This window comes from Saccopteryx bilineata, chromosome 4 (assembly GCF_036850765.1).
Source record: "Saccopteryx bilineata isolate mSacBil1 chromosome 4, mSacBil1_pri_phased_curated, whole genome shotgun sequence".
Classification (NCBI taxonomy): Eukaryota; Metazoa; Chordata; class Mammalia; order Chiroptera; family Emballonuridae; genus Saccopteryx; species Saccopteryx bilineata.
The window spans coordinates 206,470,565-206,489,997 of NC_089493.1; the positions used below are offsets into that span (position 1 = coordinate 206,470,565).

Below are 19,433 nucleotides of genomic sequence, written 5' to 3' on the forward strand. Positions count from 1 at the left end.
CTGCTCTTTTCAGCCCTTTGTGATGGGTTTCTGTCCCCACCCCATGGAAACTCTTGTCACCTGAGTCAACAATGTCTTTCCGAAGCTTTTCCTTCCTTATATATCTTCAGCTTTCTGTTTATAATTTAGAACTTACTTTTCAATTACACAAGTAATCCATAAATGCAAGCTCTTTAGAAAAAGAAAGTGAACAATGTAAAAGTCTATAGCATCAAAAGCTGTGGCTTTCATTCATAGTCTACCCTCCCGCCATTCCTCAGGCTCACTTATTCCTGAAGGTCTGTATAGCTAGCAACCTGGTGTTTAGTTTTTCTGTACTATTGAATGTGGATAGTTAACTAGGTTGTATAATTACACATACTCTTTTTATTTACTGTTTACCTTATTCTCAACATTATACACTATATGGATTTTTAAAAAATACCTCAGTGTATAGAGACCTAAATCATCTCTTAAAATTCTCTTCTCTTTTGCTTCTATGCCATCACTCACTCCTGATTCTGTTACTCCTTTGATAATTCCTTCTCATCCTCTTCATGGCCCCTCTTTTTTTAAAATAATTTTATAGGGTGACATTGACAAATCAGGGTACATATGTTCAGAGACAACATCTCCAGGTTATTTTGACATTTGATTATGTTGCATACCCATCACCCAAAGTCCAATTGTCTTCCATCACCTTCTATCTGGTTTTCTTTGTGCCCCTCCCCTCCCCTCCCCCCACCCTCTCCCTCTTGTTCAGTCCCTTTCTGCAGTGTGGCTGCTCTGCTGGCCTCTACTGTGTGCCCCTTCTCTCCTCCTTCGGCACCCATCCCAAGGCTTCCACCAGGTGGATAAGTCACCCTTTCTCCAGGCTTCTACTCGGCTCAGTGCCACGCTGCATGCACCATGTACTCTTTTTACTTAATAGTCACAACAGCTCATGAAGTAGATGGTGCTATCTCCGTTGAGTCCAAGATCTTAAAAGATATAAAATAACCCCCCAGGACCACTTTCTTGGTAAGTGGAAGAGCTGGAATTCTCAGATCAGGCCTGTGTATGTAACCCCCAAGATATATTGCCTCCAATATGTGTAGAAACTGACAAATTTGGAGGTACGCATTTTTTCTATATTGAACTATCAGAGTTTACTAGATACTAAGCAAGTCCAAAACCAAACTTATTTTTCCTCAAGTGGCTTCTCGTCCACTTCTTCCTACTTAGAGAATAGTTTCTCTATAGTCACTCACACCAGCAGATGTCATCCTGTACCCTCTGTCCCCACTGCTTGCATCCAGTCAGCCACCACCTATGGCTTCAATGCCTGGACTATCTCGCCTTTCCTTCCTGCCCTGCAGATGGCAGTTGCCTAAGTTGTTGGTCAGCCACCTCACCTGTCTCTCTTCCAAGTCTGCCTCCTAATCATCCTCCAACATATGCACTGTTTAGAATAGGGGTTTTAGTCTTTAAATTTATTCTTCTTTTTAATCTCTCCTGCCAGAGATGCTCTTGTTTCCTTTTGTTGTAAAAGGGACATTTAGGAGAGGAGAGCTGGCTCTGGAGAGAGAAGAGATTAGTGGCAGTGGTATAGTGTTAGAATTTCCACGAATGTGATATATAAAGAATACTAATTCAGTGGAGTGGAGCTATTGATATAAGAGATTTTGAAAGTCAGGAAAAGTGTAAGATAGTACCACCAAAGCAGCCATGAGTCGTGAATGTTAGGGAGTCCTGGTGTAGCTGTCTCAGGGCGCTGCTGCCACTGCGAACATTGCTTAGAGAGGAAGCGCACTGCTACCAGCCAGGACTGGATTTTCCCAATTCCTCAAGACTCCGTCATAGCCAGATATGAGGAATGCTGATTCATGAGAGTTTTCTAGATAAAATGGAGCATAATTCTGGAGCTAGTAGCAGTTTTTCTTTAGTTACCTGTTATATGACTTTTGAGTTTGGGTTTTACTATAGTTCTTATTATGTATATCTTACTAGCGCATATATCGAACATATTAGCTATATATCACTCTCTTGTTCATAAGTATGTCTTTAATCAGAGTAAGTAGGGTAATATTCTGGTCCATCTAATCATTTTTTGCTCAGCTAATAGAATTTTTATTTTTCTTTAAGCATAATTAAGGCTTATGATTTTATGCTCTGCCTTTTGTCTAGATTCTTTAGGATTTTATTTGAATGTTTCCATTTATTCTGTATGCAATAGTGGTGGCTTGGTTTGATTATAAATATTAAACATGAATATTTTATATGTGTACATGTAAAATACTCATATGTACATGTACCTCAAACTTGCCATCTGTTGATGTTTGACGAATGAGTTGATTTTTTTTTTATGATAGAGAGAGGAACAGATAGGGACAGACAGACTGGAAGGAAGGGAAAGAGATGAGAAGCATCAATTCTTCATTGTGACACCTTAGTTGTTCATTGATTGCTTTCTCATATGTGCCTTGACCAGGGGGCTACAGCAGACCGAGTGACCCCTTGCTCAAGCCAGCAACTTTGGGCTCAAACTGGTGAGCTTTGCTCAAACCAGATGAGCCCGCACTCAAACCGGCGACCTTGGGGTTTCGAACCTGGGTCCTCTGAGTCCCAGTCAGACGCTCTGAGTCTATCCACTGCGCCACCTCCTGATCAGGCAAGTTGATTTATGTGGCTTAATTTTATTATTTCCCTTGGTAGTGAGAAACCATCTTTTTCTGCTGGTGGACATTATATGAAATAAAAAACAATGAAACAGAAATAATGAATAATTAGTCAAATTCTTAAACTTGAACATTATCTAGCAACTAGAAAGTTTAATCAGATAAAACATATATTGGAACTATAAAAGAAAAATACCAAAGCTCTGAAAATTCTTACACTGAAGGGAAGTCATACATGCATGTTCAGTGGAATTCACCCAGTTCTGGAGTAGACACTCATTTACTAGTGGAACATACAACAAAAGTTTTGTGATACAAAGTTGAGAGGCTATCCCAGTAGGAGTATTTAATAATCTAAGGAGACCCAATGAAATCAATTGAACGACTTTAAAATTATGAAAAATAAAAATGTGAAGAAGAACAAATCATGCAAAATAAATCAGATACTTTTTTCATTTGACAATGACTTTTCATTTGAATGAGTGTTTTGTGCCAACCCCATGTCAGATGCTGAACCAATCTTTACCCTTTTTGCCTGGATTATGGTAGAGCCTCCAGCTGATGTCCCTCACTCCACCCCTTACTTTTGTCTTTTCCCATCACAGCAGCCAGTGTGATTCTGTTAGAAAGTCAGATTTTGCCACACCTTGATCAGAACTCTGGCATCTTATACAGGGTGAAAACCTGAGACTTTATATTAGTCTACAGAGCCCTTAATAGTTTAGAAGCCTGTCCCCTCATCTACTTTTACTATTTATTCTCCATTTATAAACTTTTAAACATTTACCTTCTGTGCTCTAAATTTAAGCTTCTGTTGATTCTGAAAATTAAAAAGCTATAAGGGGCATTTATCACGGTTATGCAAATATTATGTACCAAAGTATCAAGGCTGATGTTTCGTTTCATGGAGAATGAAAGGTAATCAGGTGCAATTGAATATTTGCTTCTTGAAGGAGAATCTTGCTTGTGTTAACTTCTCATTTCTGTCTAGCTTTCTGTGCTTTCTCTGGCTTGTATTCTTGCATTCCATGTCACTTTATGCCTTTGTTTTCTGTTTTACTTGGTTGGAAAAACTTCTTATAATTTTTCTCCTGTTGTAAGGGGTTATAAGCTATTTTTGTTTGGAATTGGTACTTGGTCTATTGATTGGTTGCCTGGGGTATGAATTTAAATTAAAAATATTTTTCCTTCAATTCTCTATTGTGACTTAACATCCCAAGTTACAGATTGAAAAGTATGTCATCTTGAGTTTCATCTTCTTTAGATAATCTGTGATTTCTCTTTGGAAGCTTTCATAGTTTTTCTCTATCCTTAGAGCTCTGATGTTTTATCAGGATGTGTCAGGGTGTGAAATGTTTTCATGTATTCTGTCTAGATTGTCTTTTAAATTTGAACTGTGCATATTCAGTTCAGGCAAGGTTTCTTTCATTTCTTGATGATATCCTCCCCATTGCAGCCTGTGCTTTTTTCCCTTTGGAAACCCTGTAGGACAGATATTAGACCTCTTGGATCTATACTCCATGTTGCTCAATTTTTCTTTCATATTTTCAGTCTCTTTGTATTTTTGTTCAGTGTTCTTAATCTCTCTAACCACCCAGCTTAGTTTTCACCCATGTCTGGCTTATTGGTCAGCATATTCATTGAACTATAAAATTTTAATAATCACTTTTTCCTCCCAAGAACTTTTCTTGTTTTCTGATTACTCTTTTTCATGTAAGTCCCTTTTTGCCTTATGGCTCTGAGAGCCTTCCATATTTCTCTGAAGGTAATAAACCTCTGTTTTCTGAATTAGCCTGGTATCCTCTAGTGTCTTTCTGTTTGTTCGTTTGGAGCTTATTTATTATCTATTGCAGCTTAAAATTTATTCTGCAATGCTTCAAACAATAAACAATTTCTTGTCTTTCCACAGTTTCCTTGGATCAGAAATACAGGGATGATCTAGTTGGCTGTCTCTGCCTGAATTTCAGTCAAGGTGACAGCCAGGTCTGCAGTTTCATCTGAAGGCTCTACTCGGGGAGGATCTGCTTCCAAGTTCACTCATGTCATTGTTGGCTGGATTCACTTCATTATCAGTTGTTGGATTGAGGCCTCAGTTTCTCATCAGCTCTTTGCCAGGGCCTCTGTCAGTTTGTGTCTATGTGAACCCTCCACAGAGCAGCTCACAACGTCACACTGACTTCCTCTGAGCAAACCAGCAAAATAGTAGCAAGGAAAGGCAAGCAAGAGAGAAAGTAGAGTCTTCTTGTAAACTAATCTTGGAAGTGCCATCCCATCATTCTTGCCAAATTCTATTCTTTGTAAGTAAGTCGTGTACGTCCAGCTCATAATGAAGTGGAACGGATGACATAAGGACATAAATACAACCAGAAGGAAGCCGTCACTAAGGAAGCAGCCAGCAAGCAAAGACCTCTCAGGTGCTGCCCACTGGAGGGCCTTGCTCTTGTGGGGCTGGTTTTCTTTCTTTTTTTTTTTTGTATTTTTCTGAAGCTGGAAATGGGGAGAGACAGTCAGACAGACTCCCGCACGCGCCCGACCGGGATCCACCCGGGATGCCCACCAGGGGCGACGCTCTGCCCCTCCGGGGCATCGCTCTGCTGCGACCAGAGCCACTCTAGCGCCTGAGGCAGAGGCCAAGGAGCCATCCCCAGCGCCCGGGCCATCTCCGCTCCAGTGGAGCCTTGGCTGCGGGAGGGGAAGAGAGAGACAGAGAGGATGGAGGGGGGGTGTGTGGAGAAGCAAATGGGCGCTTCTCCTATGTGCCCTGGCCGGGAATCGAACCCAGGTCCCCCGCATGCCAGGCCAACACTCTACCGCTGAGCGGCTGGTTTTCTTAAGTATCTAGTGAAGGAACTTGTAGATTATAACAGGTACTGGGGCTGGGTTTGCTCTGTGGCTGAATGCAGTGTCTGTGTCATATGTTGGCTTCCTTTTAGGGTGTATAGGAAGACATCAGGAAAGCATACTGGGACTCCCTCTTATAGAATTCCATACCCTTTAGTGTAAATGGGTAGAAGCTGTGATCTGCTACCAGCTACTAGTCCTTGACAAACATGCTGGGATAGTTTCTCCCTTGATTCAGTTTCATAATATGGCAAAGGAAAAGGGATTTTTGCAGATGTAACTACAGTCCTAAACCAGTTGATTTTGTATTAATTAAAAGAGAGATTTTCCTGGGTGGGTCAGATGACAACCCTCAAAGAGGAACTAAGATCTTCCCTGAAGTCAGAGATGCTCTGGGCTGGTCTCGAAGAAGCAAACCGCATGCATTCTAGAGCTGCCCCAAAACAAATTTTTCCAACAACCTGAATGAATTTGGTTGTGGATTCTTCTCCATCATGCCCCAGATAAGACTGCATCTTGGCTGACACCTTAATTGCAGCCTCGTGAACCCTGAGCTGAGGATCCAGCTTAAAAGAGCCCAGACTCCTGATTTATGGAAATGATGTGATAATACAGATGTGTTGTTTGAAACCACTGAGTTTGTAGTACTTTGTTATACAGTAGAACATTAATGCAGTGTATTTTCCTCCTAGTCCCTCTCAATGCCTTTGCTTTTTCAGTTGTCCTTTGTGTCCACAGTGGATGTCCTAAGTGAAGCTGAGCCCTGTTCTGTCTGAGTCCAGCTTCCTCCTTAGGAGCCTTCTCTAGGAAGGAGCCCTCTTTCTATAGAGAAAACAGCTGGGCTGTGACTTAAGGGCATACTATTAACACCGGTTGTGACTTTTCTTTGTTTATTTTGGGTTTGGGGAAAAGGAGGAGCCTAATTCCCTGATGTCCTGAAAGCACTTTAATGAGATGCCCTAACCCACATCTCCTTGCCTAGTGCTCTTCTTTGTGTTTGTAGAGTCTGAGCTTGAGGCTTCTCTGGCCACTCCCAGTGGGAACCTTGCTTATACGGGGCTTGGCAAGAGTAGGTTTATAGTTGTGAATATGCAAAAAAGTTTATTCTTGTATGCTTATTTATTTATTATTGTATTTATTATTGTTATTATTAACCTGTTTTGCCCACCCCTGTATGTAAGGTGTTGGCATGTATGGTTTCCTTTAATCTTCCCACCACTCTGATTCTACTTGGTTTTTCTCTTCATAGAATTTCATGTGACTTCTGGTCTCTTGATGCCATATTTTCCTGTTTATAATGCTGTAATAGTTTTATTCCTCACACAGAAAACAATTTTCATAGCCTTTTAGTGGGATCTTGGAATTGATGGATGGCTGAGGTTGGTGATGAGTCTGCATGAACTGGACTGGACTGGACTTTTTCTTTTTATAAGAGAAAATAAAATACTGTTTTGTTACCTAATGCTGATCTAGTATGTTTGTAATACCTTTGACATGTATTTGTTAAAGTTGATGAGAAAGGGCAAAACTTTTTATTGTATAACTACTTTTCTATTCCTCTATTGTTACTCTCTCCCTTACAAGTTCCCCACAGTATATTTTTGTGAGGACTTTTTTCTTTTTTCTTTTCCCTTTCTCCCACTTACAGCCTTTCTTTCTACTCCCTTAAGGTAATTTCTTAGAACAGTTTCATAGAACAAGTAACTTAAAAATATTGCTGACACAGTTCAATTCCTGGCCAGGGCACACAGAAGAAGTGACCATCTGCTTCTCCCCCATCCCCCTACCCTTTCTCTTTCTCTCTCTCTTTCTTCCTCTCCCACAGCCATGGCTTGAGTGGTTCGAGCACATCGACCTGGGCATTGAGGATGGCTCTGTGGAGCCTCTGCCTCAGGCACAAAAAATAGCTTGGTTGTGAGGGGCCCCAGATGGGCAGAGCATCGGCCCCAGATGGGGTTGCCAGGTGGATCTTGGTCCGGGCGCATGCGGCAGTCTGTCTCTCTATCTTCCCTCCTCTTAAAATAAAAATATTGCTGACACTGGTTCTTTCTCCTTTTTAATTTTTTTTAAAATCTTATTTTTTTTTATAGAGACAGAGAGAATCAGACAGACAGGAAGGGAGAGAGATGAGGAAATGAGAAGCATCAATTCTTAGCTGTGGCACCTTAGTTGTTCATTGATTGCTTTCTCATATGTGCCTTGACCTGGGGGCTCCAGCAGAGCGAGTGACTCCTGGCTCAAAACAGTGACCTTAGGCTCAAGACAGTGACCTTGGGTTTCAAGCCAGCAATCTTTGGGTTCAAGCTAGCCATCATGGGGTCATGTCTATGATCCTACGCTCAGGCTGGTGAGTCCATGCTCAAGCTGTATGAGCCCGCATCCAAGCCAGCGACCTTGGGGTTTCAAACCTGGGTCCTCTGCATCCCAGTCTGATGGTCCATCCACTGCTCCACTGCCTGGTCAGGCTTCTTTTCTTTTTAAAAAACACTGGTAGCACATATGATGTAAGTGCTGAGGATGTTGAGCTAATGGAACTAAAATTGTGATTTTACAATTGTCTTAAGCCACTTAGTTCCAAGTAATGCAACCTATCTCAAATTAGTTGAGGTTAACAAGAGGATTTATTAGATGGAACTGCAACATCTCACAGAACCTAAGGGTAAAAGTTGTATTCAGATGTCACAAGGATCTAGAACCAGAAACTAGAAAGCTGACAGGAACTCTCAGGTAGTCATTACTTTTCTGTCCAGACTTTCTGTCCCTCTTGTCTCTACTTTTCTGAACTTCTGCTATTCTTTTCTGTCTCAAAAGATTCGCTTTGTTTTGGCACAGATGCGGCCTGATGTGGCTGTCCAAGAATGGCAACCTGACTTCCAAGTTCAGATCATCTCAGTTCAAGCAAATAGCTCAGAGGCATAATCCCAGATTCTAAGGAGAAGAATCTAATTGGTTTATCTTGGGCCAGCTGTCTCTTTTTAGACCTGTTTAATGGTCCTTTGGGGCAGGTTTTGTGGTACAAATTTAGCTGCCAGGGCCCAAGTTCCCAAAGAAGAAGTAAGTGGGTAGAAGATTGGGTCAATATCTCATAACATGTCTACTGCAATATTCTTGTTTATATCCAGGGTGCTATTTCTCACTAGAGAAAATTTAGCTTTTGGTTAAGAACATGATTTGAATCCCACCCATCCATGCTGACTACTAGCTATGTGACCTCTGTGAGAATCAAATGATTTCTCTGTACAATTGGGATGCTAAAACCCGACCGCCTCAGGTTTCTGGGAGGATGAGATGAGAATATTACAGTACTCCCTATAGACTCAATACACAGAAACTACTGTTACTTATTGCTGTTCTCAGACCATGTGGGAAAGACTATGTGAATGGCAGAAAATATATTTTACCACCCTGAACAGTGCAAGAAAATCTAGAGACAAATGCCACAGATCCAGATGCCACAGAATGGCAAAATTAATAAAAATCTAACAGTTTGACTTTACCACATTTGGTTGAAGGAATGGACACAGGTTAGATTGCTGGAGTTAGCACCCAAGAAATCTACACTTATTTCTAGAATGAACTTTTTGCTTCTGTTGTTTTTGGAAAGAAAGTACAAGGTAGTCAGTCAGTGGTCTCAAAATCCTAAAGAGAGCCAAGCAAGGCTGGTGATTGCGGTAGAGTCATCATAGCTCTTTTCAGCCAGTGCCTTATGGTTGTTTCATTTATTCTGCTTGTTGGCAAGTCTCTTCTGATTGGCTAGTGCCTTATCTGGTGAAATATTTTGAATATCATTTCTGGAAACCAAGTATGTGCCATCAATTCAAACACTTTGGTTTCTTTGTTAAAAAGTGATATACTATTTACTTTATAAAACAATAGACTTCTTTTGAACTTTTCTCACTGATATGATAAAATTGTGGGTGGCAGCCATCTTTAAATGAGCTCTAAGTGAAAAACATATGTAAAATGATAATGACTCAAATTTTATATAGTTAAAAGATGCCAAATGTAAGCCAAAAGTTAATGTTTATATAAGGTTAGCCAAACAAGCTATATTTACGGCTTCTTTTTAAAATGCAGTGCATGTTTTTCTATGTGGAACTGTAGCGGAACAATATCTCAATGACTAACTGTAATTTTCTCTCAAGTTATGCAGATATTCTGATTGAGAGGGAAGTGTTAATGCAGAAGTACATTCATCTGGTTCAGATCGTAGAGACTGAAAAGATTGCAGCTAACCAGCTCCGGCATCAACTTGAAGATCAAGACACAGAAATCGAGAGGCTTAAATCAGAGGTATTTTCCAGTTGACGGATTCCTTCTCATTGTTCTGTGTCTATTGTCATCTCCTCATGATTATTTAAGGCCTGTCAGGGCAGAATTTTAATCCCAAACTTAGTTTCTCTGCTATCAACACATGCATGGCCAGGCTACTGATCTACATTAGAAATGAACTAATGTCTGTGTTAAAATGAAGTAAATATGCTTTAATAAAATATCAGGATTATAGGCTATTTTTAATTGTTTGTGCTCCTGATGTCCTTCACTGATCAGATATTCAGAATTGACTATAATATTTAACTGTTTCCAGATTGACTCTTATGGTAATGGTTATTGTGAGCCTGTCATAGATTCAATTAAAGTACAAATGACAGTTAAGGAAGTACCAAAAATGAGTCCAGAATGACTTTACTTTTTCTAGATCTAAGGAGTCCAAACTTCTCCCCTCTAGAATTTTGAAAAACATATTTGAATTACAGTACAAGACATTTGTTAGGGTGCTGTTTTCCTAAAGTTGGAACCACACCCCTCTCCTGTTCTCCACCCCCATAGTATGGACTTCTCAGGCTCAGCAGTCCCAGGCAGTGAGACAGATGCCAACTTAGAGCATAAGGTGGTCATAGAACCTGCAGCCATAACCATGTGTCTGGGTCCTCCCTCTCTGCAAGGTCTAGTACAGAAAAGTATATTTCTTACTATCCTGTCATTTCTTCTGGGAAGTGATCAATAAATTAAAGATTTGAAGAGGACTGTAGAAAATGAGTTTTTTTCCTCTTTTTGACCAGCAGTGCATTAGTATCTTCTTAGCTACTATCAGAGAGAAGAATAGTGCAGAATGAAACCTACTAATAATTGTATTCTTGTTGACAGAAACAACTCAGGCTCCTCAGCTGTGGTGACTTTCTTGGCACTTTTCTGTCATTGAGCAATGTTTTCTTCTCTGTTTCCTCACGCCTTCCTCTCAGACATACTGTGTGAACCACGTGAGGGAGGGTTTCACCTCCTGCTGCCTGCGCGCATCACCTCCAGTGTGTAGAGCGTGGGCACAAGCTGGCTCTGTCTGGCCTCTGCTTGCTTCTCCCCGATGATAAGTTGCAGACCTTGTTCACTGTATCATTAGTGTTGTTAACTTCCCGATTCAACCCTGAAATCTGATATTGTAAAAACAACAACAGAAAACTTAACGAGCCTGCATTTTAAAAGACTATATCAGACACTGTAATTTAAAACAAAATTATTGTGTTCTTTCTTGTCTACCGTATGCTAGAGTAGATGCTTGTCTGCTCCGTGAAAGAGTAGTTTCTCCTCTTTAGGAGAAACTGCACACCAAGCGATTTTCCCAGTATTTATTTGTGTGTGTTTGTCTGTTCACTGTGTTCTATTTTAGTCTGAATGGAGACTGCAGTTAAAAACTGTCAGTATCAGGTACGTATTGCATGGTTACTTGACAGGAGCCGTAATTTATTTCCTGTTTATTTTATTTTCCTACCTCCCTGACAGAACATGCAGAGATGGTTATTTGGTATTGGGAAAAAAATGTAAAGACAGGTCAGAGGGATAATTACAATTTCTTAACTTTGTTTTGCTTGCTGGTAATTTTGTATAGGTTCTTATGTTTGTAAGAATCTGCAACTGAGCAGTGGTCCAGTGACCCTTAGTACTGAGCCCAGCTGAGAAGCCATCTGGTCTTGAGTAGCCCCTCACAGGTCACAGGACTGAGCTGGAGATATGAGAGATCCCAGGTTGTTTCCATCCTTTTTACCTTTTCTTGGCTGTCTGGGACCTACCCTAGGCCTCTGAAGTTCCCCTTTGCAGTCACCATTTCCCCAAGGAGATCTGTGTGTCTGCTGTGGGTACTTGAAAGGTCACAGGCTAATTATTCCCACAGGAGAAGCAAGAGCTTTGACGGCATTATAGGCAGCAGCCTTCAGGGAAGGTGGTTGACATGTCACTCAGCTCCTGAGAAGGCTGTAGCCTGGGCATCACTGGCAGTCAGGGCTGAGTTTGGGGCCAAAATTTCTCCTAACCCAGATCTCAGCTCACACTTCCACAGTCACTTCTTATAAGTACCCTTGTTAGTAACAAAACAGTCTTAAGGTAAAGTATGTGCTTCTCCTGCCTCAGCACCAAAGGCAGAGAGTGAATAACAAGTGAATGTTTTCCAAGGATTTCATAGCCTGTCTTGTAGGCATAACTTCCTGAGGGTTATCATGAAATGGACCTATTTTATGTTCTAGATTATTGCTCTTAATAAAACCAAGGAACGAATGCGGCCTTACCAAAGCAATCAAGAGGACGAGGACCCAGACATCAAGAAGATTAAAAAGGTAGGACACTGAGGGACTTTGGCATAGAGACCAATTGTCCTTTCTGCAGTAATGTCTTTGCCACCCTGCCCCAGAGGTGAGAACGTCGGTGTTTCTGTTCTAACGGTGCTCAGATCTGCCCTTTGGAGTAATCCACACACGACTACTTTTCTGGAACAGTTTCACCTGAGACTTCTGTCCAGGACTGAGAATTACCTTTGGACTCAGTGGGAAGGACGCCAATCGGACATGAAGATAATAATGTTCCCCAGTTGGGATAATTAAGTGCTGTTTAACCTCCTGATTTGGTGCTGCTTTTATATTTGGGAAGTATTTTTAAAATTACATTTCAAAAATATTTCTTTCAGCCATAGTCTTTAGTGTTTAGTTTTTGTGAGCATGTGAGAAGATTGAGTAAACTACATCTGCTCAGACTTCTGGTTTATTATTGTGTCACTCATGTTTAACATCTGCAGAATCAGCAGATCTTTCCCATCTTACTACAGTATTATTGATAACTGTGCAACTTTTGTAATTAATCAGACACTGGCACTCAGTCCAATCTACTGTGTTTGTTTTATGTCACCTAAGCTTTGAGATCTATAATCTTAATTGTCCTCTGTAAAGCACTTACTCAGCTTTGTTAACATGTGAAAAGCCTCATCATTAAAATCTTTGTTCTTAATTTTTTCTTAATCCTGTTTTCCTGTGCTAAATAATTATTCCCCTTCAGTTGTAACAAAACTTTAACTAAATATTGCTCTTAAAATTTGAAATAGGAATGCTTCTTAGGACTAATTTATAAGGTTTTAATTTTTAAGAAATTAAAAAGTAAGATATCATTTCTTTCTTAGAATGTATAACTTTATAAAATGAGTTTCATTTATGTCATTGTGTTATAGATTGATATTACTGCCTCTCTTGTAGGGTGTGCAGTTGCATGTAAGCAAAGTGTCACTTTCTTAGAATGTATAACTTTATAAAATGAACTTCATTTATGTCATTGTGTTATAGATTGATATCACTGCCTCTCTTGGAGGGTGTGCAGTTGCATGTAAACAAAGTGTCAGTAGAATGTAACTTTCAGTCAAGTAGTAGAAACTAGTCTGTTAGGAAGTAAGTGAGCCAGATTGTGCTCAGCAGAAAGTAGCTGTCGAGTAAATAGAAAAATTTTAATACAAAATTGAATTAGTTTTATTTTTTAAAATACTCCGTGAAATAGAAGAATAATGATAAATACTTCTTACATTAATAACTTCCTGTTTCTTAGTAGAAATATTTTTGAAAATTATTTTTAAACTTGTTAAATAAAATTTGAAATTTTTTTTTTTTAATAAATTTTTATTAATGGTAATGGGATGACATTAATAAATCAGGGTACATATATTCAAAGAAAACATGTCTAGGTTATTTTGTCATCAAATTATTTTGCAAACCCCTCGCCCAAAGTCAGATTGTCCTCCGTCACCCTCTATCTAGTTCTCTGTGCCCCTCCCCCTCCCCCTCACTCTCTCCCTCCCTCCCTCCCATGTCCTCCCTCCCCTCCCACCCTTGGTAACCACCACACTCTTGTCCATGTCTCTTAGTCTCATTTTTATGTTCCACCAATGTATGGAATCATGTAGTTCTTGTTTTTTTCTGATTTACTTATTTCACTCCGTATAATGTTATCAAGATCCCACCATTTTGCTGTAAATGATCTGATGTCATCATTTCTTATGGCTGAGTAGTATTCCATAGTGTATATGTGCCACATCTTCTTTATCCAGTCTTCTGTTGAAGGGCTTTTTGGTTGTTTCCATGTCTTGGCCACTGTGAACAGTGCTGCAATGAACATGGGGCTACATGTGTCTTCACGTATCAATGTTTCTGAGGTTTTGGGGTATATACCCAGTAGAGGGATTGCTGGGTCATAAGGTAGTTCTATTTGCAGTTTTTTGAGGAACCACCATACTTTCCTCCATAATGGTTGTACTACTTTACAGTCCCACCAACAGTGAATGAGGGTTCCTTTTTCTCCACAGCCTCTCCAACATTTGCTATTACCCGTCTTGTTGATAATAGCTAATCTAACAGGGGGGAGGTGGTATCTCATTGTAGTTTTGATTTGCATCTCTCTAATAACTAATGAAGCTGAGCATCTTTTCATATATCTGTTGGCCATTTGTATCTCTTCCTGGGAGAAGTGTCTGTTCATGTCCTCTTCCCATTTTTTTATTGGATTGTTTGTTTGTTTGTTGTTGAGTTTTATGAGTTCTTTGTAAATTTTGAATATTAGGCCCTTATCTGAGCTGTCGTTTGAAAATATCAGTTCCCATATAGTTGGCTGTCTGTTTATTTTGATATCAGTTTCTCTTGCTGAGCAAAAACTTTTAATTCTGATGTAGTCCCATTCATTTATCTTTGCCTTCACTTCTCTTGCCATTGGAGTCAAGTTCATAAAATGTTCTTTAAAACCCAGGTCCATGATTTTAGTACCTATGTCTTCTTCTATGTACTTTATTGTTTCAGGTCTTATATTTAGGTCTTTGATCCATTTTGAATTAATTTTAGTACACGGGGACAGGCTGTAGTCGAGTTTCATTCTTTTGCATGTGGCTTTCCAGTTTTCCCAACACCATTCGTTGAAGAGGCTTTCTTTTCTCCATTGTGTGTTGTTGGCCCCTTTATCAAAGATTATTTGACCATATATATGTGGTTTTATTTCTGGGCTTTCTATTCTGTTCCATTGGTCTGAGTGTCTATTTTTTTGCCAATACCATGCTGTTTTGATTATCGTGGCCCTATAATATAGTTTAAAGTCAGGTATTGTAATGCCCCCAGCTTCATTCTTTTTCCTTAGGATTGTTTTGGCTATTTGGGGTTTTTTATAGTTCCATATAAATCTGATGATTTTTTGTTCCATTTCTTTAAAAAATCTCATAGGGATTTTGATGGGAATTGCATTAAATTTGTATATTGCTTTGGGTAATATGGCCATTTTGATTATATTTATTCTTCCTACCCAAGAACAAGGAATATTTTTCCATCTCATTGTATCTTTTTCGATTTCCCTTAACAATGCTTTGTAATTTTCATTATATAGGTCCTTTACGTTCTTTGTTATGTTTATTCCTAGGTATTTTATTTTTTTTGTTGCAATCGTGAAGGGGATTATTTTTTTGAGTTCGTTTTCTAATACTTCATTGTTGGCATATAGAAAGGCTATGGACTTTTGTATGTTAATTTTGTATCCTGCAACCTTACTGTATTGGTTTATTGTTTCTAATAATCTTTTTGTGGAGTCCTTCGGGTTTTCGATGTATAGGATCATATCATCAGCAAAAAGTGATAGCTTTACTTCTTCTTTTCCGATATGGATGCCTTTTATTTCTTTGTCTTGTCTGATTGCTCTGGCCAGAACTTCTAGCACCACGTTAAATAAGAGTGGAGAGAGTGGACAACCCTGTCTTGTTCCTGATTTAAGGTAGAAAGTCCTCAGTTTTATGCCGTTTAATAGGATGTTGGCTGATGGTTTATCATATATGGCCTTTATCATGTTGAGATATTTTCCTTCTATACCCATTTTGTTGAGAGTCTTAAACATAAAATTGTGTTGTATTTTATCAAAAGCCTTTTCTGCATCTATTGATAAGATCATGTGGTTTTTGTTCTTTGTTTTGTTGATATGGTGTATTATGTTAACCGTTTTGCGTATGTTGAACCATCCTTGAGATTCTGGGATGAATCCCACTTGATCATGATGTATTATTTTTTTAATATGTTGTTGTATTTGGTTTGCCAGTATTTTGTTTAGTATTTTAGCATCTGTATTCATTAGAGATATTGGTCTGTAGTTTTCTTTCTTTGTGCCATCCTTGCCAGGCTTTGGTATGAGGGTTATGTTGGCCTCATAAAATGTGTTTGGAAGTATTGCTTCTTCTTCAATTTTTTGGAAGACTTTGAGTAGAATAGGAACCAAGTCTTCTTTGAATGTTTGATAGAATTCACTAGTATAACCGTCTGGGCCTGGACTTTTATTTTTGGGGAGATTTTTAATAGTTTTTTCTATTTCCTCCCTGCTGATTGGTCTGTTTAGGCTTTCTGCTTCTTCATGACTCAGTCTAGGAAGGTTGTATTGTTCTAGGAATTTATCCATTTCTTCTAGATTGTTGTATTTGGTGGCATATAATTTTTCATAGTATTCTACAATAATTCTTTGTATATCTATGATGTCTGTGGTGATCTCTCCTCTTTCATTTTGGATTTTATTTATTTGAGTCCTGTGTCTTTTTTCCTTGGTGAGTCTTGCCAAGGGTTTGTCAATTTTGTTGATCTTTTCAAAGAACCAGCTCCTTGTTTTATTGATTTTTTTCTATAGTTTTTCTGTTCTCTATTTCATTTATTTCTGCTCTGATTTTTATTATCTCCTTTCTTCAGCTGGTTTTGGGTTGTCTTTGTTCTTCTTTTTCTAGTTCCTTAAGGTGTGAAGTTAAGTGGTTTACTTCGGCTCTCTCTTGTTTGTTCATATAGGCCTGAAGTGATATGAACTTTCCTCTTATTACTGCTTTTGCTGCATCCCAGAGATTCTGATATGTCGTATTTTCATTTTCATTTGTCTGTATATATCTTTTGATTTCTGCGCTTATTTCTTCTTTGACCCATTCATTTTTTAGAAGTATGTTGTTTAGTTTCCACATTTTTGTGGGTTTTTCCCCCTCTTTTTTGCAGTTGAATTCTAGTTTCAAGGCTTTATGATCAGAAAATATGCTTGGTACAATTTCAATTTTTCTAAATTTGCTGATATTGTCTTTGTGGCCCAACATATGGTCAATTCTTGAGAATGTTCCATGTACACTAGAGAAAAATGTATACTCTGTCGCTTTGGGATGAAGTGTCCTGTAGATGTCTATCATATCCAGGTGTTCTAGTATTTCGTTTAAGGCCACTCTATCTTTATTGATTCTCTGTTTGGATGACCGATCTAGAGCCGTCAGCGGTGTATTGAGGTCTCCAAGTATGATTGTATTTTTGTTAGTTTTTGTTTTAAGGTCAATAAGTAGCTGTCTTATATATTTTGGTGCTCCTTGGTTTGGTGCATATATATTAAGGATTGTTATGTCTTCTTGATTCAACTTCCCCTTAGTCATTATGAAATGACCATTTTTGTCTCTGAGTACTTTTTCTGTCTTGTAGTCAGCATTATTAGATATGAGTATTGCTACGCCTGCTTTTTTTTGGGTGTTGTTTGCTTGGAGTATTGTTTTCCAGCCTTTCACTTTGAATTTGTTTTTATCCTTGTTGCTTAGATGTGTTTCTTGTAGGCAGCATATAGTTGGATTTTCTTTTTTAATCCATTCTGCTACTCTGTGTCTTTTTATTGGTAAGTTTAATCCATTTACATTTAGTGTAATTATTGACACTTGTGGGTTCCCTACTGCCATTTTATAAATTGCTTTCTGTTAGTTTTGTATCTAGTTTGATTCTTCTCTTTTGTTTTTCTATCATTTGTTTTTGTTTGTTTGTGTTCCATACTTCTTTCCTCTGTTGCTACCTTTTTTAAGTCAAGTGTTTTTGTGGTGGTTTTTTTAAGGGTGGTTACCATTAAGTAATGAAGAGGGTACCTACCATATTCATTGTAGTACCCTATCTTATAAGTATTTCTGCACTTCATCATCCTTTGCTACTGTTAATCTCCATCCTCTCCCCCCTTTTTTTCCTTTGTTGTCACAGTTTAAGTTTGGTTTTATTGTGTTCTTGGTGGAGCTGTTACTTGTGGTGTTGTTTTCTTTTGTTCTTTGAATCTGGTTGGAAAACCCCCTTTATTATTTCCTGGAGTGGGGGCTTTCTGTTGATAAATTCTCTCATCTTTTCTGTATTTTTGAATGTTTTTATATCTCCTTCATACTTGAAGGATAGCTTTGATGGGTATAGTATTCTTGGCTGAAAGTTCCTCTCTTTCAGGGCTTTAAATATTGGGGTCCACTCTCTTCTAGCTTGTAGAGTTTCTGCTGAGAAATCTGATGATAATCTAATAGGCCTTCCTTTATATGTTGTACTCTTCTTTTCCCTGGCTGCCTTGAGAATTTTTTCTTTGTCATTGGTTTGTGTCATCTTTATTATGATGTGCCTTGGAGTGGGTTTGTTGGGGTTAAGAAAACTTGGTGTTATGTTTGCTTCTTGAATTTGAGGCTTTAGTTCCTTCCACAGGCTTGGGAAGTTCTCGTCTATTATTTGTTTGAGTATATTCTCCATTCCATTTTCTTTCTCTTCTCCCTCTGATATACCTATTATTCTTATGTTATTCTTTCTGATGGAGTCAGACAATTCCTGTAGGGCTTTCTCGTTTTTTATTATTTTTGAGTCTCTTTCTTCTTCTCTCTGTTGTGCCTCAAGTTGTTTGTCTTCTATTTCACTAATCCTATCTTCAATCTGGGCTGTTCTGTTAGCTAAGCTTGTTACCTCGTTTTTCAGCTCGTGAATTGAGTTTTTCATTTCTGTTTGATTTGTTTTTATAGTTTCAATTTCCTTGGTAATATATTCTTTGTGTTCATTGAGTTGTTTTCTGATCTCCCTATATTGCCTTTCTGTGTTTTCTTGTATATCTCTGAGTATTTTTAAGATTTCTATTTTAAATTCTCTGTCATTTAGCTCCAAGGCTTCCAATATGTTAAGTCTTTTCTCCATAGATTTTTCCACATCTATTTGTGTTACCTCTCTTTCTTTTGTATCCATAATATTCGATTTCCTCTTTCTTATCGGCATCTGAGGGTGGTCTTATTGATAGCACTAATTAGAATTAATAAAGAGTAAAAAGTAAAAAAAAAAAAGGTAAAACACCCCACACAAAAAAACAGTAATAATTTATTATTTCTCCCTTTTTTTCTCTCTTCTCTTTTCCTCCTCTCCCCTCCTCAGGGAAATATCGTGCCTATAATGGAGGGCCTGATTTGGGGTGAAGAGTTCAAGGGGCAAAAAAAGGGAGTAGGGACCTACTAAATGCAAAAAAAAAAAAAAAAAAGGAAGAAAATCTTAGACAAGCATAAGATGATTTGCTTGTAAGTGTTGGTCAACTAAGAGATATAATGAGAGGGATAAGAGGGAACCAGAAAAAAGGACCAAAAAAGAATAATAAAGAAGAAAAAATAAAAATAATAAGTAAAAATCTGTTGTATTAAGTGGAGCAAAGACTAAATACAATGGAGACCTTGGGTTGGGAGGACCCAAAATGCCACAAAAATAAACAAACAAGAAAAAAAAATAAAAACAAAAGCAAAAAAGAGAAATAAAGCCAAAAAAAAGCCTTGAGTCCCAAATTAACTAATTTGTTCGTGATTGAGGATTATATAGGAGGAAAGTAAAATGAGAAAAGAAAAAACGAATAGAAAGGAAA

At 38.4% G+C, this 19,433-nt stretch overlaps 1 protein-coding gene across 5 annotated transcripts in view; it reads left to right on the forward strand.

The window, feature by feature from the left end:
- RASGRF2 (Ras protein specific guanine nucleotide releasing factor 2) overlaps positions 1–19,433 on the forward strand; it is a 305,234-nt gene that overhangs the window by 126,180 nt on the left and 159,621 nt on the right. For all 5 annotated transcript variants that reach the window (XM_066273686.1, XM_066273687.1, XM_066273688.1 and 2 more), the window contains exons 3-4: positions 9,623–9,770; positions 11,993–12,082. In XM_066273686.1, the coding sequence (XP_066129783.1) occupies positions 9,623–9,770; positions 11,993–12,082 (238 nt within the window). The remainder of the gene's footprint in view (positions 1–9,622; positions 9,771–11,992; positions 12,083–19,433) is intronic.